We start from the raw sequence: 26,313 nt of genomic DNA, 5'->3' as shown, positions 1-26,313 counted from the left end.
GAGTGCCTCATGTAAAAGTTGGATGTGAGACATGTACGGTATCCAGCAACCGTATCATCATGACGTAATGACGTCGTACCCGTGCTGAATTCTTTCTGCTCATTGGTTGGGCCGAGCAGGAAGAGGATGTCGGGACACCAAGATGTCCGCGCTCGTTTGAAAACTTGCAGTAGCCTAATTATTAGTTTGACATTTCAATTGTGTGCTTCACATACGTTTCAAAACGTTGCTTTTGCTTCAGTAACATAGAGAAGCCAGAGCTATACGCACAGTAATACAAGGACGTGACGACAGGGGCCAGTATATTCCTTATTATCAGGTTTGTCTTGTATTATTGTGCCACAGCTAGCGGTGTTAGCACTAGCTCACGGAATGGTGAACCCTTTTGTATGTGTTAATAATAATCCTGAACTGTGTGTAATGCACTGTTAACAAGTGTCTATTAGACTAATTTAAAGAACGTCTGTAAATTTGTCATGATAGAATTAAGGTTAATGTAAGTGTAAGTAGTTGAGCCTTGACGAAATAATAAAGTTAGTGTATGCAATTTACATTTCATTGTGGATATTGTATATTATATACTTGTGTATAGTTTGAGGAAATGAAGGTGATCAGAAATATGTGTAATATTGTCTTATCAAAGATACACATTTTGTTTATGATTTTTCTGCATCATCAATGAGGGAAAGAAGATGGGTAGCATTGAGTATGAGCGCTCAAATAAGAAAAGTGAAATAGTCATCCAAGCTAGCTGAACATATATATTTTTGAATCTGTAGAGTTACCCTAATGTGGTCATTAGATAATGTGCCATATTATCAATTTGCTTCTATAAATGTGTTGGTGTTGCTAAATGCTAAATTCTGTATTGCTGTTGCCAGTGGCATTTATGTTAGTTGGCCTTGATATACTAATGCACTGTATAACTATACATTTTGCTAATACTTATGCTTCCTCAGAAATAATGCTGAAATCTGGAACTCATGTCGGAAGTTGTGTATGAAGAGACAGCCACGATGATTGCCGCAGGGGAATTGCAGTCATTTATCCCATTTGGCCGTGAGCACTGCAGTAACCATCCCAATGCCTTCAACCTGCAGCTTCGAGAGCTCCAGCCTGCCTCAGAGCTCTGGTCATCTGATGGTGCCGCTGGCCTGGTGGGGTCCCTGCAAGAAGTCAGTTTGCATGAGAGAGATAGGGTGAGTGCTTACAATGTGGACTTGATATAACTCAAAATAAAGTGAAAGCACTGGAGTGTATTTGTCCTGCAATCGTTTTACTGTTTTGAATGTGCTGGTAACAGGAATGTTGGCAGCTAAGAAAAGGCTGGGCTGGAGTTCAGCAGGAAGATGTTGATTTTGAAGAAGAACTCTACACAGCTGGAAATGTTGTTGTATGGAGTCAAGGCAGCAGCACACAGGCCTCCAGTGTATACAAAGCCTTTACTGTAGACAGCCTAGTGCAGAAGGTTGGTAATTTCACCTTTGTTAGACTCCTAAAATGTTGTCTGTTGTAATCTTATATATACAATCAATGGTTGGAATCCAACCAGTTCAAAGTCTTTTTGCATCCCTGTTTGCTATAAAGTTTAAGGAATAATGGAAGTGATAATTATTTACAGGCCCTGTGGTGTGACTTTGCTGTTCCACAGATTAAGAAAGATGGTATGACATCTCAAACACCCATTTGTGACATTTTGACTTTTGACTGACTGTTTCTATCAAGTAATGTAATAATTTTCAAATATCAGCAGAAGAAGAAGTGGAACACACGGTGTGCATCATGCAGAGTAGCTGTATCAATGTCCACACTGTGACTGGAAAAGATTTTATTTCCCCACTGCCTTTCCAGGTAAGTCAAAAGACTATTTCAGCAATCATAATAATCCCAAATGTTTGCCTTATTTTAGCCTGTTTCTGATCCTTAAAATACATTTTATATTTTAACAAGGTCTCAGACGTTTGGCCAACACAGTTTGGACTTGTGTTAGAAAGGAAAAACACAGCCACCGATTCACAGCTCAGCACTCCATTGTATGTATTTATTCTAAGAAGTGTATGTAAGCAACGTTAGAAAAAGTAAAGTTATCCTTTGAGGGTTATGGTGTTATATTTGTTACATGGGTCTATTTATTTTACAGCAAACCTCTACCCACAGTTTTTAGCATGATGCACCCTCTTGATGAGATAGCTCCAGTAGTGTGTAAACTAACAGGTAAATTACATAGATTTGTGTCACTGTATTTTATAATTAATCTTTTTGTTAAATCTATTTGAAGGGAGCCGTGTGCAGTATGTGTCTGATACTACCATGAAGATAGTATTTAGCTGCCCTGAGCCCTCAATAATGGTCTCATATGACACTATGCAAGGAACTCACTCAGTGTGGGCCTTACGCAAAGTCACACATGATGTAAGTCATTACAAACCACATGAAAAAGTATCAACACTGCTTTTAACATTTTAACATTTAACTCAGGAGAAGAACACAGTCCTTCCGTGCCCATCTGAGCCTGTTGGTACCCTCATGGGTGTGATGACTTCTAGTTTTTTATCTTCCCAATTACGAAATCTTTCCCGACTGGACTCTCCTGGAGCTCCTGGTGGAACTGGACATGGCCCGGCAACAGGTCCAAGGTGATTCATAGAAATGGATCAAATTTAGAGTGCTTTGTAATTGGTGTCTATTAAGACTACTTTGCTTTAGTAAAAAATATAATTTGCTGTTTCAATCTCCTTGTGTAGTTGTGGTGTTAGTACCAACTCCCCTCTTCACTATAGCAGTCTACATGGTCACCAGAGCAGGATTATGATGTCCTCTCCTGGATTTCACTCTCGTGTCAGTTCGCCGAGTATTTCCAATATGGCTGCTTTGAGGTAGGTTGGTGTAATATCACACAAATAATGACAGTAGTTGTACAAACAATATCTATTCTCCATGTTTTTAAATACATTCTTCTTACTGTAGTCGAGCTCACTCACCAGGCATGGCGGCTCCTTCTTTTTCGGGCGCAGCCCGCTTCAATACATCTTTCCACAGCCTCAACCCGAGAGCACATGGCTTGTTGCCGTCTCCCAACAGCACAGTGAATGAGACTTTGTTGGTTGCTGAAATGGAGCCCATCATACCAGACCTGTGCCTGGAGCAGCTGTGGAGTGAACCCATCTCAGCAGGGAGTAAGAGGTATCGTAATAACAGACCACAATTTTTACAGCATTTGTGTTCTCATTTCTGATTCTCATTTCACAATTATCCACTTTATTTTAGGGAAATGAGCAGCCAGGCTTCAAAGGTCTTCCTTACGTCAGACCTCTGTGAGAACCAGTATCTCTGTTTGTTGGTTGAGTCTCATCAACAGCTCAGGTGAACAACAACATGTAATCATCCTTAATTAACCCTTTGAGCATCTTAGTTTTGCATACATACCATGTCATCATCATATAATAAATACAAATTCTTTAGTATAAACACTTTTTTTTCATTAAAGGTCCCATAACATGCAAAATTGACTTTTCAGAGCTTTTAACCTTCTTACATTGCTATTTGTGCTTCATATATGTACCCAGAGTTTTTTTTTAATTGATTCCCGCAGTTTTTAGCTATATTACAGACTATCTCCTTTCCGCGAATCTCCAAACTGACAGACGGTGGGTGCAAGACAGCGTCATAAGGGCAAGCACGCGTCACCATCCCCCCTCACCCTCCCTCCTCTCCACCCGCCTCACCCTCCCTCCTCTCCACCCGCCTCACCCTCCCTCCTCTCCACCCCCCTCACCCTCCCTCCTCTCCACCCCCCTCACCCTCCCTCCTCTCCACCCCCCTCACCCTCCCTCCTCTCCACCCCCCTCACCCTCCCTCCTCTCCACCCCCCTCACCCTCACGCCTATCCACCCCTCTCACCCTCACGCCTCCCGCCCCCTTCCCCCCGGCTCCGCGCTGCTCCAGACTAACCCGTGTCTCCCCATACAAGCCCCGGAGTTTTTCTGCTTCGATATACGACGAAACACGGGTCAAAGAGGCCCAAAACTTCATTAATGATATCGCACTCTTTACTGTTATCACAATGGTGAAGGTTTATGTGGCAGTTGATGCAGCAACCGGGAAAATAAACGGAGAGAAGTTCTATCCGATACCGAAAAACCAGGAAATAAGAGCGCGATGGACATAAGACTTATATATATAGATATAGAGATAGAGATAGATAGATAGATTCTACAGCGTGTGCAGAACAGTATATACATACATACATACATACATACATACATACATACATACATACATACATACATACATACATACATACATACATACATACATACATACATACATACATACATACATACATACATACATACATACATACATACATACATACATACATACATACATACATACATACATACATACATACATACATACATACATACATACTGTTCTGCGCACGCTGTAGAATAAACACCAGATTTATTTAGTCTCAAAGTAGACTCTCACTCACTCGCGCGGAGCGGTGCACCGCGGAGCTTACAGCACACAGCTGTGGGGCACACACTACGTCACGGGTGGGCGGGGCACACACGCGCTCTGAGACTACGTCACGGGTTGGGCGGGGCACACACGCGCTCTGAGACTACGTCACGGGTTGGGCGGGGCACACACGCGCTCTGAGACTACGTCACGGGTTGGGCGGGGGAGCCAGATCGCTCTTCGCAAGGGTGGGGGCGAATATCAAACCAAGCCGTTTGCATTTCCGGGTTGGTGAGGGGGTCCAAGGTCTGGGTGATATTTCTTAACTATTATGTTAAGGGTGTTGCACAACCCTTATTATTATCAATTATACACTTAGGATCGACTACAAAACGTGAAAAAAAGCATGTTATGGCACCTTTTAAGTAATACATTTTACAGTTGCATTTTAAGCATACAGTAGATTTTACAGCCTCTGACCTTTTCTTTATATATAGTGCTTACAGTAATTTACAGAATGGGAGTTTATTCTGACCATTTTAATATGTTGTAGGTGTGTCAAGTTTATTGAGAGCAACAATGAGTCGTCGGAGTTCATTTTTGCTTCAGTCACTGCCATTCCTGCAAAGGACGCAGCCCCTCTTGAGGTATACCACTAAACATTACAACATATTAGGCAAATACGTGATCAGAGTGTTATGTTTTTCCAATTCCTTTAAAACAAATGCATATTTTTTTATAATTTGGGTTTTTGGACCTGTTTTTAACTGTAGAACATAGATGCAATGCTGGTCCTGGAGGCCTGTGGTAGTCTGGTACTTTACACTGGGGTCACCAGGGTAAGAATATCATTCACTTTTGCAACAGAAAAATCAACTGTATTCACTATAGAACCAAATGTACATCTTATTTTCATTTACAGATCAGTAAAGTGTTAGTCCCAGGTCTCCTGGGTCCTACATTTAGCTTTTCCAACCATACCTCTCATCTAACAACAGGTCCGATAGACAATGTTAGCACACCTGCTAATGCGGGAAACAGACATCTCCAAAGGCTAGATGAGGTAAGATACATTCTTGGTTACATTTTTTTTTGTATGTTTGGCCATAGTTAAATACGTCATATGCAATACATTTAGTCCAACCTTTTTAAATAAAAACAATGTTCTTACATTAACAGTATTTGTTTTCGTCTTTGTACCTTTTTTAAGGCTGCACTGCCTTCTCCATTATCTGCGTTGAGAAGGCCTCACATTAAGACTCGTGAAGCTTCATTTATGGACGATTACTCCTTCCAGCAAGCAACTCCTCACATAAGCGCTCTGCGAGACCCCGTATGCAACCGTGTTTCTCTAGTAAGTGTGTGTTTTCTGCTGCTGCAACAATACATACATTTGTAAATGTAAAATGTAGAACGTTAAGCATGATAGTGATACAAAATGTTACATTTGCATCAACAAACCTTAAAAATTGGACTTGTAACCTTTGGCTCTCGAAAATGTTGATCTCATAGTTAAAATGGAAATATTGTCTAATTATGTGTTCAGGAATTAAGCAATGGCACAATGCTAAGGATATCCATCCCAGAGGTTGCCACTTCTGAACTTGGTGAGATAACACTTTAACACTTGCACATTCTCCATTAAAAGTAACTTGTATAAACTGTGACAAATACTATGGAGGTGTGTGAATTAAATGAAATGTATGTTCTCTTAAAACGTGTGGGCGGGAAGTATTAGTTTGCAAATCGATGCCAAGGTTTAGTTTACAATGTTCCAATATAAAACTATTTAGTCTAAATACTAATTAGCTATAATTAATAGTGTCTGTATCAGCCTTGATGCCTTCAGGATTATGGTTTTTGGTTGATTGTGAGATCATAATGTAATACAGGTTAATCATATATATAAACCCGTGATTGAACTAGAAATATTTTATGTAGCTCTTAGTGCCTTCCATTTTTACTAACTTTTGACTGCTCCACCTCAGAAAGCTTAGTTCCCAAATATTTTCATATGCAAGGCGTTCATCTATGGTTAAATTGTAATTCTTACCATGGTTGATAAATTCGGTGATGAGTTTTTTTCTTGTCTTTTAGTAAGAAAATGTCTCAAGGCCATTCGCTTCATCCTTCCTAAAGAAACCGCCATGAAAGTTGGTGTTTTTACTTATCTTATCAAAATGACATTTAATTAAAACAGGATTGTACAAACAATTTAACACAAAATTGCTTTTTAGGTTTTGGTGAAATGGTACAACATTTACAATGCCCCAGGGGGTCCTAGTACCCACTCAGAGTGGAACATGTTTGTCACATGTTTCATGACTCTTATTGGCTACAATACTGAGCGGCTGGCGTGGACTCGCAACGTGAGTGTTTTTGCTTCATGGTTTACATCAGAACTGTAATATTTCATTATTTATTGTTTATCTTGACCTTGCTCTCAACCCACTTTTCTTTGACAGCTTCAGTTTGAAGTGCCTCTCTCTCCTGTGATTGCTGCCAAGAAGGCTCGTCCTTCCGACGGAGGCTCCGATGAGGTCTGTGTGAGGAGTGCATGAATTTATATACATGTAGGATTTTAATGCATTTTTAAAAGTGATTTTGATTAAAGTTGTCCATGTGTATCATAAGTGTTAATGTTGTGTCGTTAACATTTGAAATAATGCAACCTTTATATTGTTTTTATAAAAACATGCTGCAGGATTGGGACTATTTGCTGGGTTCGCACTATCACCGCCAAATGATTTCACAGCCCATTTTTACACCACCAGAGCCTGTATGTATTTTAGTAAGTTGAAATTATGTATATGACAACTATATTGACCTGTTTTTGTGTAACTTTCGACATAGGTGTCCTCTCCTAGTCCACTGCCAAAGTTGGACAGTTCGGCTCCACTTTTTCCTCACATTCCTGCACTTTTCTATGTTCTGCACCTGATCTATCAGGAGCTACTGCTGGATGAGCTACAGAGATCTAGTGCATCCTCACTGTTGTGTCTGCTGCAACAGCTGGCCAGGTTAATATCTGTCCATTCATGTTAATGCAACATATTTAAACATTTCGTCCAGATATGTGTGTTCCATTCCATTGGAAGCTTAGGTATGCAGAATACCTAAGCTACATTCTTAGTGAGTGTGACTGCTTTTATACGAGGAATAGTCCAAATAGTCACAATGACATCGGTTAAGTCAAAATAATTTAAAGTTTATTTTGCTTTTCTTTGCTGTATTATATTAGCTTTACTTTTTTGTCTAAAAGGAAATGCACGCCTTATTGACATTTCAAAACTTATAAAACATTAAATGCATATGCTCATGCAAAAAAGATGATAATTGTGATTTTAAATAAACTGCTGGAAATGTGTGGGAGATTCTAATCTCCTCAGGATTAAAAACTATTGATTTGTTGAGACTGAAACGTAATTGAACTGCACCTGCTAATTGCTAAGAGACATGTTCTTAATCACCTGTGCAACTCTTTTTAGGCATGATTGATTACTTTAGAGTGTCATTGTATTTTTGTGATACTGATGTGGGTTATATGATCAACAAATTTATGAATGTAACACTCCTTACAAAATGATCTCACTGTTTTTCTTTCAGAGACCTACAGTTGGATTCATATGTGGATCTGTATTGGAGAGACTACCCTTCATTAATTAGATGCTTCAGTGAGAGTTGCCTCATAGACCAGGGTAAGATCCACTTAGTCTTGTGACCGTTACGAGCCAGGAAACAGCCAAGACCTATCAAAGGTCAACAAGGTCTTGTGTTGTTGGCTATAGAGGCCAACACTGAAGGGAATTTTCACTCCTGCCCAGTCACAATCCCGGTCCAAAGAGAAAAAATCCTGCCTTGTCCTGCTCCTGGTAGAAGCCATCCCACACGTCATTTTGATTGCAGATTTAAGGAAAAAAAATGCACAATAAAAATCCTAAATATATTATCATTATTTTACCAACAATTATTAACCTAAAAATAATTCACACAGTGTATTTTGCTTATTTCACTTCAGTGGAGCTTGTCTCGGCACCTTTAATCACACAGACCCGGCTTTATCACATTTGATTTTGCACTTAACATTGGGTGTTATGAGCTGTTTTTTACATTTTAGACACAGCGCTGCAACTGTTTTATAGACTACATTATATAACACTACACAGCATGAATGTGTTGTGCACTACCGTTCCTGTCCACTCCCGGTTAAAACCTTTCTTGTCCTGTCCCGATCCTTGGATTAGCAGCAAAGTTCACTCCCGGAAAATTGTCAGTCTCTAGTTGACTGTCTATTCACACTCTCTTTCCGGACAGACAGTTTAACTCACCGGTATTCTTTCAGCTATATATATCTGTACAGATCATTTTTAATATTTAATTTGTCCTCAGGTCAAAATAATCAAATGCATCGCCCTTCCTTTTTGAGGGCAGACCCTCCATGCGTCTTCAGCTGGCTCAGCAGCTGTTTAAGAGGAGAGGAGGTGCCTCCTTTTCCGTACCTGCCTAACATTTGTCAGAGGACTAAACTGCTTATTTTGGTATGAATATACACACTCTTGTTTATGATTGGCATACATGAATCAAACTTATGTGTATGCGTGTGTGTGAGTAGTGAGGTTAGATTTTATAATCCCTTCCTTCATGGTCCAAATTAAGTAAAGGATGTTACCTGTAAATGTAGCTGTCTTAAACACTTAAGTAATGTGACTTCCTCCCCTTGAAGTATGGAACTTTGACTTAACTGTGTAATACACACTGCACAGTAGTCAAACATAATTATGGCCTAATTGTATATTGAACTTGTTAAGTCAAACTTTAAATATCAGTTTGTTAAGGACTTCCTGGACTCTGTTGTAATTTCCACAGAAATTGCTCTTTATTCGTACATTAGCAGTTATTCTCGGTATAATAAACTGTGTACAGGTATGTGGTGCTGGTTGTTCTTTCTATATTATTATCCTTTAAAATAGCTCTAAGTTGAGATCAAAACAAAAATGTGTTGGTATAATTGTATTGGTTTTAGTGTATACATCAGGGGTTGTAGTTGGGACCGAATACCTTAGGCTGTGAACTTGCTAATACAATGACTTGACTGTTCAAAGTCACCTATTTGATTAGGGTAAATGTTGTCCCTTTTTAATCCACATTCTGCTGTGTTTACAATTATATTTCAAATTAACAAAATTGTGTTATGGGAATATTTTGCCCGTAGCATTCATTAATTTCTTTTTTCCCCTTAACTCTCCAGAGTTATGCTTTGTATATCACGGGCGATGAAAACGCAACATCGACGCATATGTCCAAATATCTTGTCAAACTGTCTGCTGGTGAGTGTGAGCCAGACACGTGACTTAATTCAGGCTCAATACACACAGCACATTCAGATAATCTTTTAACAACCAGAGTGTAGTAAATCTGCATAAATGTATTAAGGTAATAACTAAAATTTCCAATGTTTAATTAAAGGTCATAAGTTCATCAACGAGCCACACTACAGAAGGTAAAGGCAAACTAAATACTGTGTTGATTATATTTATATAATATGTATTTTTATGTCATGATGTTTTGAATTTGCCTGTTCTCTTTAGACAAAGTATTGTTCATGTGAAGTTTTCTTCAGAGAGTTTGGCTGAGCAGTTGGTTGTCTGGCTTACCTCTGAAGGTAGCAGTTCAAATACAAACATTTAAGAGTTTGGAGATTTGTCAATAAAAGGTTCTTTTTCCGTTTTAGCTTTCACTTTAAAAGATCTCGAGTCTGTTCCTTTTGGTGTCGCGCTTCCTATCAGAGAAGCAATTTACCGCTGCCGTGAGCAACCATGTTCTAATTGGTCAGAAGAAGTCTGTTTATTGATCGGACGTCAGGACCTCACAAAACAAGCCCACAAGATGACCTTGGCCAAGAGCAAAACGGTATAAATACATCTTATTTGTACCAGTATTTTATACAGATCTGATATTATATGATACACATTTTATTTCTGATCCTGTTTCTTCACATAATTATCCCTTTTAGTCTGTGGGCCCGAGCCTGTCTTTGGAGCCTCCAGCCTCTACTGAAGCAGACGGGGAGGAGGATGGAATGTCCGATATAATTCATGAGGTAACATAAGTAGCTTTTTCTGGTTTACACCTGATCCTCAGCTGCCTGTATGTAACTCTCTGCTCTTTTTAGGTCACAGGACTTATTTGGAGTCGAGACCTCCGGATCCAGGAGGTAAGAAGGCTTCTGCAGAGCTCCAGACCAGTGCGAGTCAGCGTTGTCCAGCTGCCTGAAGTCTCAGATCACGAATACATAGAGGAAAAGGAAAACAAGTTGGTCACTGGTTATTTTGATTGCTTTACAATTAAATTGTATGTATTTTAAAAATATATATGTTCATGGTTTATTTTTTTGTGTCAGACTTCTGCAGTTGTGCCAACGAACCATGGCTCTTCCTGTTGGACGAGGCCTGTTTACTCTCTTTTCCTACCACCCCGTACCAACTGAGCCATTACCTGTGCCAAAACTCAACCTCACTGGTTGGTATCATTAACTGACTGTAAACGCAATTAAGTTGACTGTACAGTAACAAACAGAAGTTTTTTTTTTTAATTGTCTTTCTTTTTTTTTTCCAAACATTTTTATCATGTGGAAGGCATATTATCCTATTAATATCCATTTTAAAATTGTTTTTTAATTTTGCACCTCCAGGACGAGCCCCTCCTAGAAATGCCATGGTGGATCTGAACAGTGGAAACATAGATGTTCCTCCCAATATGACAAGCTGGCCGAGTTTTCATAATGGAGTTGCTGCTGGCCTCAAAATAGCTCCAGCCTCACAGGTCGACCTCAAGCACTTCTCATGCTTCTTGTCCAGATGACTACAACTGAATCCTTTTCTTCAATGGAACACTTCTGGACAAATCAGTGATTACACCAACATACATTTACCGTAATTTGTTTATGATTAAGGTGGACTCGGCCTGGATAGCATACAACAAACCAAAAAGTCCAGAACTGGCCAATGAGTATGCAGGTTTTCTTATGGCGCTTGGGCTCAATGGACACTTGACAAAGTTGGCCACACTCAACATACATGACTACCTTACAAAGGTATTCCACATATGAAGTGTATGAAGACAATTCAGCCCAAAAAATCTGATCATCTTATGTGGGTTTTTGCAGGGCCATGAAATGACCAGCATTGGGCTGTTACTGGGAGTGTCTGCAGCCAAACTGGGAACTATGGACATGTCTGTCACACGACTACTGAGTATCCACATCCCTGCGCTGCTTCCACCGACATCCACAGAACTGGACGTCCCTCACAATGTTCAGGCTAGTTGTTCTACATGCACACATTTGTGTGTAATAGAAAACAATTTTCCATTTTGTCATTTGTCGTTTTATTTTTACAGGTTGCTGCTGTGATTGGAATTGGTCTTGTGTATCAAGGAACGGGCCATAGGCACAATGCTGAAGTCTTATTGTCTGAGATTGGTAAATATACACCCTTAACTTGTAATGGTGTTTTTATACAAAAAGTAACACATCTACTCTCATTGATGTTGCTTACAGGACGACCTCCTGGTCCTGAGATGGAGTACTGTACTGACAGAGAGTCCTATTCACTTGCAGCTGGTCTGGCCTTGGGCATGGTCTGCCTGGGGGTGTGTTGTCCTCCTGCTAAATGCAAATCTACTTACAAAAACTTTTGTTGTATTTTGCTCAACTTAATGTTCTCTTCCATGTTTATTCTTGCCCTTTTGCTTGCAGCATGGCAGTAACTTGATCGGCATGACAGACTTGAATGTTCCTGAGCAGTTGTATCAGTACATGGTCGGTGGCCACCGCAGAGCACAGGCTGGAGCCGGTCGGGAGAGACACAAATCGCCCAGCTACCAGATTAAGGTAGATAGACAAACTTAAGGCGGTGCATGAAGCACTGGATGATCATCCTTGCGCATACACAGGTTGAGAATTATTAACAACAAATTCACCTTTGACCTCTTGCTCGCTCACTTGAGTCTATATCATCACGTGCCACCTGCAGCTCGGTCCCTAGATGATCTGGCGGTCATCCGGGATTCATAGAACCACAGTTACAGTCGTAATTATCGTTACGATTACCCTACTGACCACCAGAGGCAAAACCAGCAGGATCCCGAGGAAAAGACTAAACCATACCGCAATGGGATCTAGAAGAGTGTCGCCGGAGAACCCCTTCCAGCGGTTGTGGGGAGACCATAATCACTCTGTAGAATCTTGCAAAAGTATTTGGGGATGTCCAAGAGGCCGCCACACAGATCACATCCAAAGACACCCCTGTCATTGCAGCCCACAAAGTTGAAAGCCCCCTTGTGGAATGGCACCTCACTCCGGTAAGCAGCGGTCGCCCCTGTAGAGCATTGACTTCTGTGATTACACTAACAATCCAGTGCGTGATATGCTGTTTGAACAGAGCCTGGCCTTTGCGTGAGCCGGCAAAATAGGCTCTCAGATTTGCCTATCAATGCTGTGGAACGCAAAAACGTCTCAAGTGCGCGAACAGGACACAAATGTTCAAAAGCAGTTCCAGCACCAAAAAGGGCCAGTTTTAGCAGCAGGGGGCGCCCAACTGACAAAACTACTTTTGGAACGAAATCCATATTCAGCCAGAGGGAAACTCCAGAGATGTTGTGGTGCCAATGAAAACAGGAGTCTGCAACAGATAAAGCATGGGGCTCACTCACCCTTTTCGCAGTGACCATCGCCAGAAGAAATGCAGTCTTCATTGAAAGCCATTTAAGGTCAATCTACGAAGGGGCTCAAATAGAGGGGATGGCAATGCTTCCAGCACCAGGGACAGGTCCCTTGCTTGAACCACAGAGCGGGCGGGCGGACGGACGCAAATGCCGGACACCCTTTAGAAACTGTGAAATATCTCTTTTAAGGCCATCCGAGAAATCATCCCACCCCATATGCCAACAGGAGATTACAGCAATGTATACCTTCAGAGTAGATGGAGAGAGCCCCTGACCAAGTAGCTCCTGCAGGAAAGAGCACCATTTACAACGCACAATGCACTGGATCCTCACCGCTGTTACGACACCAGGCGTCAAACAGTTTCCACTGTAGGAATACAGAAGATGGGGTAACAGAGCACGAGCATTGCTCATCTAGTTCTCGATCTCTCACCCGCTTGCGGCCCCCAGTCTGGCCAGTCGGCAATTGCCTCCAGCATTATATATCACAGGAGCTCGATAGAGTCCGGTTGAGCATAACGCTACCAGCGACTCCATAACACAAATAATATGTACCCCGGTAAAAGGGACGCAGCAGGGTAAAGATACAGGTAACACAACCAGAGTAATTCAGCCGAATACTCAGCTGATGTGTGCATTCAGCTGAAAACAACGTCAAAAAACGTAAAATAAAGCAGTTCAGAACTAATAACCCCAACACGGCTATAGTTAACCGAACATAAAAAGCCATGTGGCTGTAGCCATTAACCCGAAGAAACGGAGCACGGTTAAACACAAAACATAATACATTGGTACAGCAAGAATCTACCGAGCACACAGCCATGGAGAAATGCATTAAATTGGTAACTTGCCGTTTTTTGTTTTTTTTTTTCATTTTTAAAAAGAAAAAAGTATTTATCTACAAATACAAAACAGTAACCATAACGGCAAAAGACAGATAACACAGACATTAGACTAATAGAGGGACAACAGTCTATAAACTTCGCAAGGGTGCGCACAAGTTGCGCGTTTGCATGTACGTGTTGGGGTGTACGCGTATGTTTATATACACATACACACATAGACACATACACACATACAAATTGCCTTGGGCAAAGGATGCACGAGTGCACTGTGGCAAAGGCGGTTGGCGCTCTTGCCTCCCAAGAAGGAGATGGGTTCGATTCCCGGACCAGACCAATATCACATGATCTCTCTGGGTGGAGTCTGCATGTCTTTCATCAAATCAAATCAAATCAATTTATTTTTGTAAGGCCCAAAATCACAACAACAGTTGCCTGTGAGGGCCACAGGGAGAAATGAATCAACAATGTCTGTGGTGGCGATGAAGTCAGACAATGTCTGTGGTGGCGAGGGACGATGTCCCAGGGTCCTCTGTATTTAGACTCTCCTTCTCGGCCAGGAAAAACTACAAAAAAAACCTCTTTGGGAAAAAAGCGTAGAAACCTGGAGGAGTTCCCGTGTTACTGTGGGTTCTCTCTGGCTTCCTCCCACCGTCCAAAGACATGCATTGTTAGGTAAAATTGGCAACTCTAAATTGGCCCTATGGACAGGTGTTGAAAATTAGCATAATCTGCTATAACACTTAAAACATTGCATCTGGTTTGTCCAATGCTATGTCCATATTAAATAAATAAATAAGGAATAAGGAAACTCTTGTTGTTTTGGTATATTTCCCTTACTACACTTACTACACTGGTGCATTAAAAACACAAGAAATTATGAGGGGTGTTAGTATTTTATTTAACAGTTGTGAAAATTTTGGTGATAGTAATGATATAGCTAAAGTGATATTAATGATAACGGTGACAATAGTACTAACGACGACGACAGACGACGACAACGTATTAATAACATGGTGACAAATACATACAAGTTGGTAGATGATTGAAATGTGTGAAGAGTGGAAGAAGAGAAGGAAATCAGAGTTGTAAAAGGTCATAGAGCGTTGGGTAGGGGAGGTCGGTTTCAGATGAGAGATTACAGGGGCGAGATGTATATTCCATTCTAATGAAGTCGGTGAGAAGATTTTTCCAGTGGTTAATATGTATGTTATTGCGGGTTTTCCAGTTCATGAGGATAGTTTTCTTGGCGATGGTTAGAGCTGTGAGGAATGTTTTGAAGTTTATCGTTTTTTCTATAATTATTGTGAGGTCCCCTAGCAGGCAGAGAGATAATAGGATGTGGCAGCCCACTATACTGGATAATGACTGTGTGACCTCTTCCCAAAAGGGTTTGACTGGAGTGCAGTGTCAGGTTGCGTGGATATATGTGTCTATACTTTTCTGAGTGCAATGTGTGCAAATCTCTGATGTGAAACCCATTTAGCTGATCTGTTACCCATTTAATGTGTTCTGTGAAGTGTTTTGTATTGTATTTATTTCAAGTTGGCATTTTTGGACATAGCATAAATATTTTCACAGATTTGGGTCCAGAGGTTAGCATCAGGAGTAATTTAAATATTATTTCTCCATTTTATTGTTGGTAGGCATATGGTCTGAGATGGCTTTGAAATGATTTTGTATATTTTGGAGAGAAGTTTCTTTGGAGAAGAGATATTAATCAAGTCTGAAATTGTAGGTGGGAGTTCTAAAATGGTGAGACTGATGTTTATTTTCTCCTTAACTGATTATTTGATTTGTAGGTATTTAAAAAAAAAAAAAAAAGATTGCTCCTGATTCCAAACTCCTGGAGCAAGTGTGGAAATGTGGTTAATATGCTCAATATATATTTAATGTGTGTGATACCTTTTTCAGCCCATGTGGGGAAGTTGAGTGTTTTTTATTGCTTAAGAATTCAGGATTGTTCCAAAGTGGGGTTAAGTTAGATGGGGCAAGTTTGGAATTTGTTAATTGGTGAAATTTCCACTAAGCTGTCAGGGTAGAGGCTATGGTTATAGCATTAAAGCATGCGTGTCGTTTTATTGATTTGTTGGGGCTTTATTGATTGGGCGGGGTGAGTCCATTTGTAAATGTATTGTAGTTTTTGGTGCTTCTAGTCCTCCTTGAGCTTTGTTTTTTTGTAGTGTATTAAGGCCAGGGTGAAGTGGGGGATGAGAGAGAGGGATGGACACGCAGCAAACAGTCGGCCGGCCGCACCCGGATCCCAGCATACGTGTGCTGTGCTTTAACCACTCGACCACCAACATTAACTTATTATAAATTGTCCGGGCGGCCGTTTAGAAGCGAACTTCTAAAGAGGAGTGCGCTGTTACCGTCCTGCAGGAAAAGCAGAAGCTGCTCAATATGCCGGAACACAAGCTAATGACTGATGTGCAAACGAGGTGGAATAGTGCTTTTGATCTGCTTTTTGTGCTGCGCTCCTCTCGACCGAGGTGAGAAGGAGCTGTGGACCTGATCAGAAGCTGATCTGTGCAGAAGATGCTGCAAAATCAGGCCAATTGTTTGGCAAGAAACATGCAATACTTTACTAGAATGTGTTCTATTTCTATTTGGATCAGTTGGTTGGATGTATGAAGTTATTAGAGCATATGGATTTATAAATAAGTGCTTTGTGGATAAACATGACATTTCATACATTTTCTTATCCAGAGTAAAAGAAAATCCCATTTGGTAAAAAATTTTATGACCCCTTTTTCAAAATGTACCGGGATACGTATCGTAATGAAGGAATTATATCGGGATACACATGTATTGTGGTACGTATCGTATCATGACCCCTGTATCGGGATATGTGTCGTATTGCAAGGGTCTTGGCAATACCCAGCCCTAGTAGATGTGATCATAGCATATAGGTAGTGGTGATTGGTGGGATGCCACATCCCATTTGGTTTTATGTAGTGGGAGATGGATGAATTATTCCAATTAATTGCATAATCTAATTTTTTTGAAAGATTGTTTTGATTATTTCTTGATTAGATGTTTGAGGTTCTTGTATAAATAGGAGTATATCATCTGCATAGAGTGAGATTTTATGGGCTTGTGTTGTTTCAATACCTTTTATTTATGGGTTCAGGCGGACAGCTGCTGCTAGGGGTTCAATAAAAATTGTGAATAGAGACGGAGAGAGTGGACATCCTTGCCTTGTCCCCCTGTGTAGTGTGAAGCTTTGTGATGTTAGTCCGTTGATTGTGACAGATGGAGATGTGTATAGAATCTTGATCCAGTTAATAAATGACTCTCCAAAGCCAAATTTCTATTCTGGTGAATAGAAATTTCCAGTTGACCCTATTGAAAGCGTTTTCTTCGTCTAATTTGGCTATGAGTGTGTCTTTCTGTTGTACTGATGAGTAATGCATTAAATTGTATAACTGGCGGGTGTTGTTGGATGCGTGTCTTCCTTTTATAAAGCTGGTCTGATCAAGATGGATGATCTGTGGTATATTTTTTTCAATTCTATGAGATTATACTTTACTGATAATTTTTATGTCAGCATTTATACGTGAGATGGCACGGTACTTCAATTTGAGTGTGTGGTCTTTGTTGAGATGAGTGATATTAGGGCTATGTTCATGTGGGATGGGAATGCAGAGTTTAATTTCTGTTATTTTTCTTGTGAATAGTGGGAATAGGGTTGAACAAAAATATTTATAAAACTCAGCAGGGAGTGTGTTATCGAGGAATTGGTTTATATCTTCTTGATTTGGGTCCAGAGCAGATGAGTATAGTTTTGAGTAGTATTCATGAAAAGTTGGATCAGTTGGTGAATTGGTTTGCTTCCCCGCTGAGTTCCTAATAGAGGTTATTGCCTTTTTTTCTGTATTTCTTTTGATTTGATTAGCCAAATATTTTCCAGATTTATTGCTGTGCTGAAAATTCTCGTGACGAAGTCTGTTGATAAGGAATTTGTTTGTTTTGTTTTGTTTCAAAGCCACCTTTTTCCGGTCTTCTCGACCGGAAAAAGGTGGCTTGCCCTCTCCAGGTGGGTGAGGTGTCCTTGCCCCAAGTGGAGGAGTTCAAGTATCTCGGGGTCTTGTTCACGAGTGAGGGAAGGATGGAGCGTGAGATCGACAGGCGGATCGGGCTGCAGTGATGCAGTCGCTGCATCGGACTGTTGTGGTGAAGAGGGAGCTGAGCCGAAAGGCAAAGCTCTCTATTTACCGGTCGGTCTACGTTCCTACCCTCACCTATGGTCATGAGCTTTGGGTAGTGACCGAAAAGACAAGATCGCGGATACAAGCGGTCGAAATGAGTTTCCTCCGCCGTGTGGCTGGGCGCTCCCTTAGAGATAAGGTGAGGAGCTCGGCCACACGGGGGGAGCTCGGAGTAGAGCCGCTGCTCCTCCACGTCGAGAGGAGCCAGCTGAGGTGGCTCGGGCATCTGTTCCGGATGCCTCCTGGGCGCCTCCCTCGGGAGGTGTTTCAGGCATGTCCCACCGGGAAGAGGCCCCGGGGAAGACCCAGGACACGCTGGAGAGACTATGTCTCTCGGCTGGCCTGGGAACGCCTCGGGATCCCCCCGGAGGAGTTAGAGGAAGTGTCTGGGAGTCCCTGCTCAGACTGCTGCCCCCTCGACCCGGCCCCGGATAAAGCGGCAGAAGATGGATGGATGGATGTTTTGTTTCATTGAGCAAGAATTCTTTTTTTTTTAGTTCTTTATGGATGGTTTCTGATGTATTATTTGCATGTAAGATTTCTAGTTCTTTTATTTTGTCTTCCAGCTGTCTTTCTTTTTCCTTCTTCTTTTTATGGACTGAATATGAAATAATTTCCCCTGTAGTACTACTTTCCATGTTTCCCAGAATAGTGAGGCGGCTGACCCTGGAGAGTCATTTATTTCTAGGAAGGATGTCCACGCTTTCTTGAAGTAGAAACGTGAGAGATGTGTGGAAACGCCATCTGGTGGGGTGCTTCTGTATTGCAGGTATGTTCCATGTGAGAGATACTGGTGAGTGGTCGCTAATATTGATGAGGTGAATTGTTTCGATGATATTTGGTATGATTGAATTACTGGTTGGAAAGAACTCAATACGGGAGAAGGTTTGGTGGACATTGGAGTAAAAAGTATATTCTCTGTCGAGTAGATGTTGTGGCCTTGTTTTATTGTTTTGCCAGAATTTGTTTGTATGTTTTGACCGTTCTATTGATGGATTGATGACAGTGTTATAATCTCCCCCTATAATTATAGGGGAGTTGGAAAGGTCTGAGAGAGAGGAGAAGAAATTTAAAAAAAAAGGAGGGGTCATCAGAGTTTGGACCATTGGTGTTGCCAATTGTAATTGGAATATTGTTTATTGAAATGTTAATGATTATAAAACGGCCTTCTGGATCTGAAATGGTTTAATGGTGGCTAAATCTAATTTTATTGTTTATTAAAATGCACACTCCTCTTTGTTTTGAATTATAGTAGGAGGAAAAACAGTGGTTAAAATGTTTAGTTTTTAAAGTGTTTTGGGTTGATTGTGAGAGGTGGGTTTCCTGTAATAAACATATATCAGCTTGCATATTATCGAGGTAATTTTGTACTTTGTTCTTTTTTGTCTGTGAGCCAAGTCATCGAATGTTCCATGTTAAAAATTGGCAGGTATTTAAAAATTACTCTGTGTGTGCGTTCTTGAGTGTTTTTGTTTGTGTACTTGAGTGTTTTTGTTGTTTGTTTTTGTTTGTGTTTTATCGGTATAGCGCAAAACACATACTTTGAGGACATACAACTACAGTAGGGGGCGGTAAATGCACCTTTTCAGTTGGGTGCAAACCGCCATTAAAGCAGCAACAACAAACAACAACCTGTGTGCGAGAGAATGAAAAGGGACTGAGCTGCCGGTGTCACTTGATGATATAGACTCGGGTGAGCCACCAGGAGGTCAAAGGTGACTTTGTTATTCATCCTCAACCTGTGTATGCTCAGGATGACCATCCAGTGCTTTATGCACTGCCTCTGGTGGTCAGTAGGGATAAAATAAAACTCACTATTTACTCCGATCTCTGAGCCCCTGGCACATGTCAAAATATCCTTTTCCCCTTTTTTATCAAAACCTTAAAATACTCTTTTTGCAGGAGGGTGACACCATCAACGTAGATGTCACTTGTCCAGGAGCTACACTGGCTCTAGCTATGATTTATCTCAAGACCAACAACCGGTAAGAATAAGAATCCCATATCATGAACATGAGCTTTTTAATTATCCTATGATTATTATAAAGTATAAAATACAGACATGTTGTGGCATTGTGATGTTCAATAATAATGCACTTTGTTCCTTCTCTTTATCATTTTATTTTTTATGAAACAAAGTAGAGCATCCTAACCTGTCACTTGGCAAATCCCTAATTTGCTTTATCTTAAAGTTGCCTGCTTTTGGTCAAGAGGTTCCTGTTTTCTTTGGGAGACTAGAGCTTTATATTAACACCTCCTTGTGTCTTTCTGACTTTTTGTGCTTTTTTTCTTCAGATCGATCGCTGATTGGCTGAAGCCTCCAGATACTTGGTTTCTTCTGGACTTCATCAAACCAGAGTTCCTGCTGCTGAGGGTGAGTCCTATATGACTTATGTGTTTTTCTCGCCTCTCCTTTATTTAATTTTCAGTTCTTTTCCATCTTTGGTCTCAGACTCTGGCAAGGTGTATTATCATGTGGGATGAGATCCTCCCAAATGCAGAATGGGTGAAAAGTAACATACCTCAGGTGAGAACATAAATTATTGGACAGATTTACTGCGCTCAGATAAAGTATTGCATTTTCCATTGCATACATTATGTCAGGGTTTTTTTGTGAAGTAATCCTGTGTTTGCAGTAATGAATACAAAACAATCTACATTATAACCTGCTTTTGTTCATGTCTCTTTGTCTGTTTAGATTATGAGGGGGACGTTGCCTTCAGAAGACATCAACATGGAGACAATGACGTGAGTATGTTATAGATATTTATAGCACACCCAGACCCACATTGTAAATTTAGTTGTTAATGTTTTGCCTGATATATTAAAAAGAAAAAAAGAAAATGCCCTGAGGTTTCAATCATTGATTTTTAAATTTAGATATTTTGTTTCTTACTGCATAGTCTAATATTTACAGACTGCTGTATTTCTCTATCAATTTACTTTGATCTGTCAAACCATAAAGTTAAGGTTATAACTATAACTGTAATTTGTCTGTTTAAGTCAAGCTCAAGACTACATCACGGCCGGGGCGTGCCTGGCGTTGGGACTGCGTTTTGCTGGTTCTGCAAACTCGGATGCTTTTGATTGTCTTCATGAATTTGCTCAAACATTCATGAAACACATCATTACTTTTACTGGAACAAATGCAGTGGTAAGTTGCTGCATAATTTTGTATTTACATTACAAGTGAGGTGCACAACATTTAAGATCACAGAAATAAGATCACTCTGCGCTGTCTACAACAAATGCTTTTTATTGAATACCAAACCTGGAGGAAACGTATGAATGTAGCCGTAAACCCAAACAAAGCAGCTTTTTGCGACCAAATGAATGACTGCCTGTTGGCGGTGCACCCTCTGAAAAAACGGTTCTAACGCTGTTCATGTGTCTGAAAATTATATTTATGTATGTGAATACAAGCCTTGTGCTAAAGGGTTTGTGAGAGCTAGTTTTAACCTATTAACCAAAACCTATTTTCACCTGGGAGGTGTTGGGCTGCTAAAGGTCTTACGATGACGTCCTTCAATATTGTACTAATTTCACTCTACCTTGTTTCTCCAATGAAGCAGACTGGTTTCTACAACCTTCAAACTGGATTGTCAATGATTCTGCTCGCTATGTCCATGGTAATGGCTGGCACTGGGAATCTGAAAGTGTTGCAGCTTTGCCGTTTCTTTCACAAGCGGACAGGGGGAGAGATGAACTATGGATTTCACATGGCTCACCACATGGCTCTGGGCCTGCTCTTTCTTGGAGGTGGAAGGTAAAATGTTGTGAATATAATGTATATAAGGCTGGCAACTCAATTACTACTGTAATCAATATAACATAAATAACATTTCCATCCTCATATTTTATCAAATTAACATTTTTGATTTAATTCATTTTTGCTGCCTTGGCCCTCTTTTTGTGTGTTTTTCTATTTTATCTGTAGTTTGAATGTAAAGCAGGGTCTGCCAAGGTTAGAGTTCAGACCGGGTAACGGGGTCATTGAATATCATTGTTTGTTTCTCCTTTGACATTTTGGATAAACCAACCTTTCACTTGATTTATTCAGCTCTGGTTTCAAATTTAACCTGGATCTTTATTATTTTCACCTCATTTGTTGGTCATAGTTGTATCCGCTCTTCTAACTTCTCAATATTCTAATATATTTATTCAGCAAAAGTGTTGTTGCCCACTTGTTCTGAAGTGATAGTCAGTGATAGTTCTTAAAGGTGCACTACGTAACAGGTGGAGGATCCGCTCGTCTCCATGGAGATGTTATTTCTTTGCCTGAAATGTTCCACAGTATGGCATTGAAACTTACATTAGCTATCTTGCATTTATTCAATTTGAGACATTTATTTTGCTTAAAAAATACCTTGAAAAACATTCTTACAGTGACCGTGCTCGCACCTCCACAGATATTGCTTGACTCGCTAGAGATGGATAGAATGTCATACTGTGGAACATTCCAGGCAAAGCAACATCTCTATAGAGACAAGCATATGGCGGACCCTCCTCCAGAAAAGTTACACTGTGCATCTATAAGTAAACGGTTGATTTTACAATGGCCAGCGATTTTTGTTTTCATTTATTGTAACAGGCCCAAATATGCATGCATTTTCTTGTTGGATTAAATTTGGTATGTCATTTTGTGTTTTTTTTCCTTCCCCATTGCAGGTACAGCCTAAGTACCTCTAATTCGGCTATAGCTGCGCTGTTGTGTGCCTTGTATCCACACTTCCCTGCCCACAGTACAGATAATCGGTAAGACATGAAATACTTTATAGTTGCTCATGGTGTTGGACTATATATAGAAATGGTGATATACACCTGCTTTGGGGCTGATCTCTGGTGTGGCTCTTCTAAAAAATATTAGGTCACATTTGTGCTTTTCTATATGTATTTGAATTTGACTAGTTATGCTGGAACAGTTGATTGGTACAGATATTAACAAACTCGGAAGACATTAATAGATATTGCACAAACTGAAAGCTGAATGTTGAGTTGAAAGTTGAATTGTTCACAGATACCACCTCCAGGCTTTGCGGCACTTGGCAGTTCTGGCCGCTGAGCCTCGTCTGCTCGTCCCAGTGGATGTAGACTCTCTTAAACCCTGCTATGCGCTTCTGGAAGTCACCTACAAGGCAAGTGTCACTGCTGCATGAACTGAAGCAGTTGTGTGATATAATCAGTTAAAACCTAGAATTGCTTTATACATACATTGTTTTGTTCACTTTTTTTAGTGCAGTTTCTGTCAAACTGAAAAACATTTCTGGACGCAAGCAGTTTAACATTGTTACATTTGCCTTGTGTCTTTCAGGGGACAAAATGGTATGATGAAATAACAGTGGAACTGATGGCTCCTACTATGCTCCCTGAGCTTCACCTCCTAAAGCGGGTAAAACATGTCTACCATCCTGGCTATTGGTGTAAAATATACGTAGATTTTGAATTAAAACATTTTGTGTTCATTAAATTGATAAGATAAAGGTGAAAGGCCCTCGCTATTGGGAACTTTCGGTGGATCTCAGTAAAGAAACACAACATCTAAAGTAAGTGATTTTTTGGTTTAAATCTGGGTTAAAAACAGTTCTGTTTAGTGGTGCCTTTGAGTGAAGGCATTTTATCTACAATTCTTTAATTTTGATTACTTTGTAACGTAATTATGATTCTATTTTTGTCTTGTGATTAATATTGTATTGTGATTTTAATGTTTTTACTATTGTAAAGCACTTTAGTTTTGTATGAACTGTGCTCTACAAATAAACTTTGATAGATTGATTATCATAAGTCATTAGACATGGGACTTTGTATAAGGGGATTTTGCTGATGAGACGTTCTTTCCCACAGATCCATCCTGTCCAGAGATGGAGTGTTGTATGTCAAACTGCGGGCTGGACAGTTGCCTTACAAAGATGATCCTCAGGGATGGAAGAGTTTACTTGCATCAACAGTGAACCATCGGCACTCTGGGGCTGGGGCCTTTAAGGTGAACCTAAATCGGGGAAGGTGGCATATTGAACAAGCCGCAACATGAAGCACAAGGTGTTTTGCACTATTGGTAATGTGCTGTGACGCAGGTGGGCTCATTTGAGATGAGTCTTGGTGACAGCTTATAACTAGAGGTCCTCTCCAGTGGCCAGGGCTGGCAGGTTGTCACTACAGGTTCAGCAGGCTAGTTGTGTGTTTGACAGACTATTACTGCTTTCCTGTGCTCTAGTGTAAACTGTCAATACGCCTGAAGGGAGTCCAGAGGGAGGAAAAGATCATTCATTCTCTCCCCTCAACCCACTGCCCTATTTTCTCTCACTGTGCTCTCATCTGTATGCTTTATGTGTGGTCACCGAAAATTAATGCCTGTTGCTGTTTGTCCACAGCCTGAAGCCATCTCTACGTTGACCTCTGACCCTGTTTTGGTGTCCTTTGCAGAGTTGTTTTGTAAAAACTCAGAAGGAATGAAACATGTGAGTAAAACACTTGAGACACACAACAAATGTACATTTGTGTAGATGGTTCAGTGGCCTGAAGGGGCACAAGTGACACTGGATATGAACATGCACATAGTCAAACAAAAGCTGTCCCCTGACCTACATTGTGCAGCTCCACAACTCCTATTTTCTGAGTCTAGTCTGCCATGGATTGACTGAGGCAGGTTAATTGCTTGGATAGCACACTGTCTGACAGAAATGGAAGAAAATTGGTCTGTGGCGTAACATTTTATAATTGAATTTACAGTGAACACGTTTATCTTCTATCAGTTTAGTCTCTGTTCATTCCTTTTTATTAATATGTTATACCCATTCTCAAAAATAATTGGTAGATTTAGTTGTTGTCTGGGATATAATTTACTGTGAAATGTGTTGTGATGCAAATGCAGCTTTGTCAATCTGAATGACGCATTGTATAGGTTTATATGCATAATTTCCTTTCCCGATGCTCTTTCTGTTTGTTTGAGCAGAGAGAGGAAACTCTGGTTCTATTTTCGGCGATGCTGTATGAATGTGTGGCGCAGGAATGCCCAGAGATGCTGCCCACATATATCGCCATAGAGCAGGTAAAGTAATGTGATTTTGTTTGTGTAGAAATACTTATACAATCAATATCAACCAAGTTGGACCAGCTGCACTTTCCAAATTACAGAATAACACGTCTCAAACAATATTTCTAGTTTTAAAGCACTGACAGAAATATTTACAAAGAAAATATAATAACACATTATTTTCTGTGTGCGGTCTCAGGCAGTGGGGGCTCTGCGACAGGGGGATTTGCTGCAGACTTTCCCCTTGTGGCAGCTGCGTTTGGTGGTGGAGCTCTGGGACAGCCGAGTGCTGAAGGGCTCAGAGACTCGGCACGCGGCCCTGCTCACCTCAGAGTTCCTCCCGGTCATGAAGAACATGGTAGATGTGATTCTGGACAAGTGGCTGAAAGGTAGAGAGATCAAAGCATTGGTAAACAGTTGCACAAAGGCTTTTTAACTGGACAAAAAAAACATCCTCCCATTATGTATTAATTTATATTTAGAGTTAGGATTTGTTTTGACTTGTTTCCTAATTTTGGGTGTAACAGAAAGATTTTTGTGCGCAAACTGAACTTGCATTCCTACACGCCCTATAAATGTGGTAATGCCTCACAGTGCTTTGATTATCAACAAATGGCATGTTCAATTGAAACAAACACATTGTAGCCTTTGTCTTGTAAGACGTAATTTGCTCATTTCAGTCAAAGTGTCTATAGATATATAGTTTATGTGAGATATGTGAGATATTCATGTTTGTGCCCATAGACAACAGTTCCGTGGTGAAGTCCTACATGATGGGTGAGAGCTTTCCTAAAGATGAGCAGTGTGTGGTGTTGGCCTGCTTTCTGGTCTACAGGTCCATCCCCTATATGAAAAACACTCCCGCTCAACTGTATGGTAATATCACATTTACTTTCCTTTCGTGTACTCCACAACTGTACCTAATGCACTAGTGAAAAAGAAATTACATGGTTTTAATTGTTTGCCCACATCTGCGTAGGTTGCAGTTCAATGGGAGATTTGATTTCACGCTGCAGTGAGTTGAGTATCCCTCTCAGAGACT

The 26,313-nt window shown here is 40.5% G+C and overlaps 1 protein-coding gene across 1 annotated transcript in view; it reads left to right on the top strand.

The window, feature by feature from the left end:
- The first annotated feature begins 117 nt into the window (after window positions 1–117).
- anapc1 (anaphase promoting complex subunit 1) overlaps window positions 118–26,313 on the top strand; it is a 26,479-nt gene continuing 283 nt past the window's right edge. The window contains exons 1-53 of the mRNA XM_072436381.1: window positions 118–319; window positions 960–1,199; window positions 1,304–1,468; window positions 1,622–1,664; window positions 1,751–1,851; window positions 1,951–2,033; window positions 2,141–2,214; window positions 2,279–2,412; window positions 2,479–2,636; window positions 2,745–2,876; window positions 2,968–3,183; window positions 3,268–3,363; window positions 5,018–5,111; window positions 5,238–5,303; window positions 5,387–5,527; window positions 5,675–5,818; window positions 6,011–6,071; window positions 6,562–6,617; window positions 6,702–6,833; window positions 6,930–7,004; window positions 7,169–7,243; window positions 7,318–7,484; window positions 8,071–8,162; window positions 8,854–9,002; window positions 9,713–9,791; window positions 9,931–9,964; window positions 10,053–10,126; window positions 10,196–10,374; window positions 10,478–10,564; window positions 10,637–10,776; window positions 10,865–10,983; window positions 11,156–11,286; window positions 11,417–11,557; window positions 11,630–11,782; window positions 11,863–11,944; window positions 12,023–12,114; window positions 12,221–12,355; window positions 20,144–20,226; window positions 20,537–20,615; window positions 20,694–20,768; window positions 20,940–20,989; window positions 21,245–21,395; window positions 21,811–22,007; window positions 22,910–22,996; window positions 23,259–23,376; window positions 23,553–23,630; window positions 23,717–23,784; window positions 24,083–24,221; window positions 24,610–24,696; window positions 25,191–25,286; window positions 25,471–25,660; window positions 26,016–26,147; window positions 26,251–26,313. The exon at window positions 26,251–26,313 is cut by the window's right edge and continues 283 nt beyond it. Of these exons, the coding sequence (XP_072292482.1) occupies window positions 984–1,199; window positions 1,304–1,468; window positions 1,622–1,664; window positions 1,751–1,851; window positions 1,951–2,033; window positions 2,141–2,214; window positions 2,279–2,412; window positions 2,479–2,636; window positions 2,745–2,876; window positions 2,968–3,183; window positions 3,268–3,363; window positions 5,018–5,111; window positions 5,238–5,303; window positions 5,387–5,527; window positions 5,675–5,818; window positions 6,011–6,071; window positions 6,562–6,617; window positions 6,702–6,833; window positions 6,930–7,004; window positions 7,169–7,243; window positions 7,318–7,484; window positions 8,071–8,162; window positions 8,854–9,002; window positions 9,713–9,791; window positions 9,931–9,964; window positions 10,053–10,126; window positions 10,196–10,374; window positions 10,478–10,564; window positions 10,637–10,776; window positions 10,865–10,983; window positions 11,156–11,286; window positions 11,417–11,557; window positions 11,630–11,782; window positions 11,863–11,944; window positions 12,023–12,114; window positions 12,221–12,355; window positions 20,144–20,226; window positions 20,537–20,615; window positions 20,694–20,768; window positions 20,940–20,989; window positions 21,245–21,395; window positions 21,811–22,007; window positions 22,910–22,996; window positions 23,259–23,376; window positions 23,553–23,630; window positions 23,717–23,784; window positions 24,083–24,221; window positions 24,610–24,696; window positions 25,191–25,286; window positions 25,471–25,660; window positions 26,016–26,147; window positions 26,251–26,313 (5,809 nt within the window). The 5' untranslated portion in view covers window positions 118–319; window positions 960–983. The remainder of the gene's footprint in view (window positions 320–959; window positions 1,200–1,303; window positions 1,469–1,621; window positions 1,665–1,750; window positions 1,852–1,950; window positions 2,034–2,140; window positions 2,215–2,278; window positions 2,413–2,478; window positions 2,637–2,744; window positions 2,877–2,967; window positions 3,184–3,267; window positions 3,364–5,017; window positions 5,112–5,237; window positions 5,304–5,386; window positions 5,528–5,674; window positions 5,819–6,010; window positions 6,072–6,561; window positions 6,618–6,701; window positions 6,834–6,929; window positions 7,005–7,168; window positions 7,244–7,317; window positions 7,485–8,070; window positions 8,163–8,853; window positions 9,003–9,712; window positions 9,792–9,930; window positions 9,965–10,052; window positions 10,127–10,195; window positions 10,375–10,477; window positions 10,565–10,636; window positions 10,777–10,864; window positions 10,984–11,155; window positions 11,287–11,416; window positions 11,558–11,629; window positions 11,783–11,862; window positions 11,945–12,022; window positions 12,115–12,220; window positions 12,356–20,143; window positions 20,227–20,536; window positions 20,616–20,693; window positions 20,769–20,939; window positions 20,990–21,244; window positions 21,396–21,810; window positions 22,008–22,909; window positions 22,997–23,258; window positions 23,377–23,552; window positions 23,631–23,716; window positions 23,785–24,082; window positions 24,222–24,609; window positions 24,697–25,190; window positions 25,287–25,470; window positions 25,661–26,015; window positions 26,148–26,250) is intronic.

The sequence above is a fragment of the Eucyclogobius newberryi genome, unplaced genomic scaffold (genome assembly GCF_026437365.1).
Source record: "Eucyclogobius newberryi isolate DKJ021-1_F unplaced genomic scaffold, fEucNew1.0.hap1 SCAF_8, whole genome shotgun sequence".
Lineage (NCBI taxonomy): Eukaryota > Metazoa > Chordata > Actinopteri > Gobiiformes > Gobiidae > Eucyclogobius > Eucyclogobius newberryi.
This window is presented reverse-complemented; position numbering and strand designations above follow the sequence as displayed.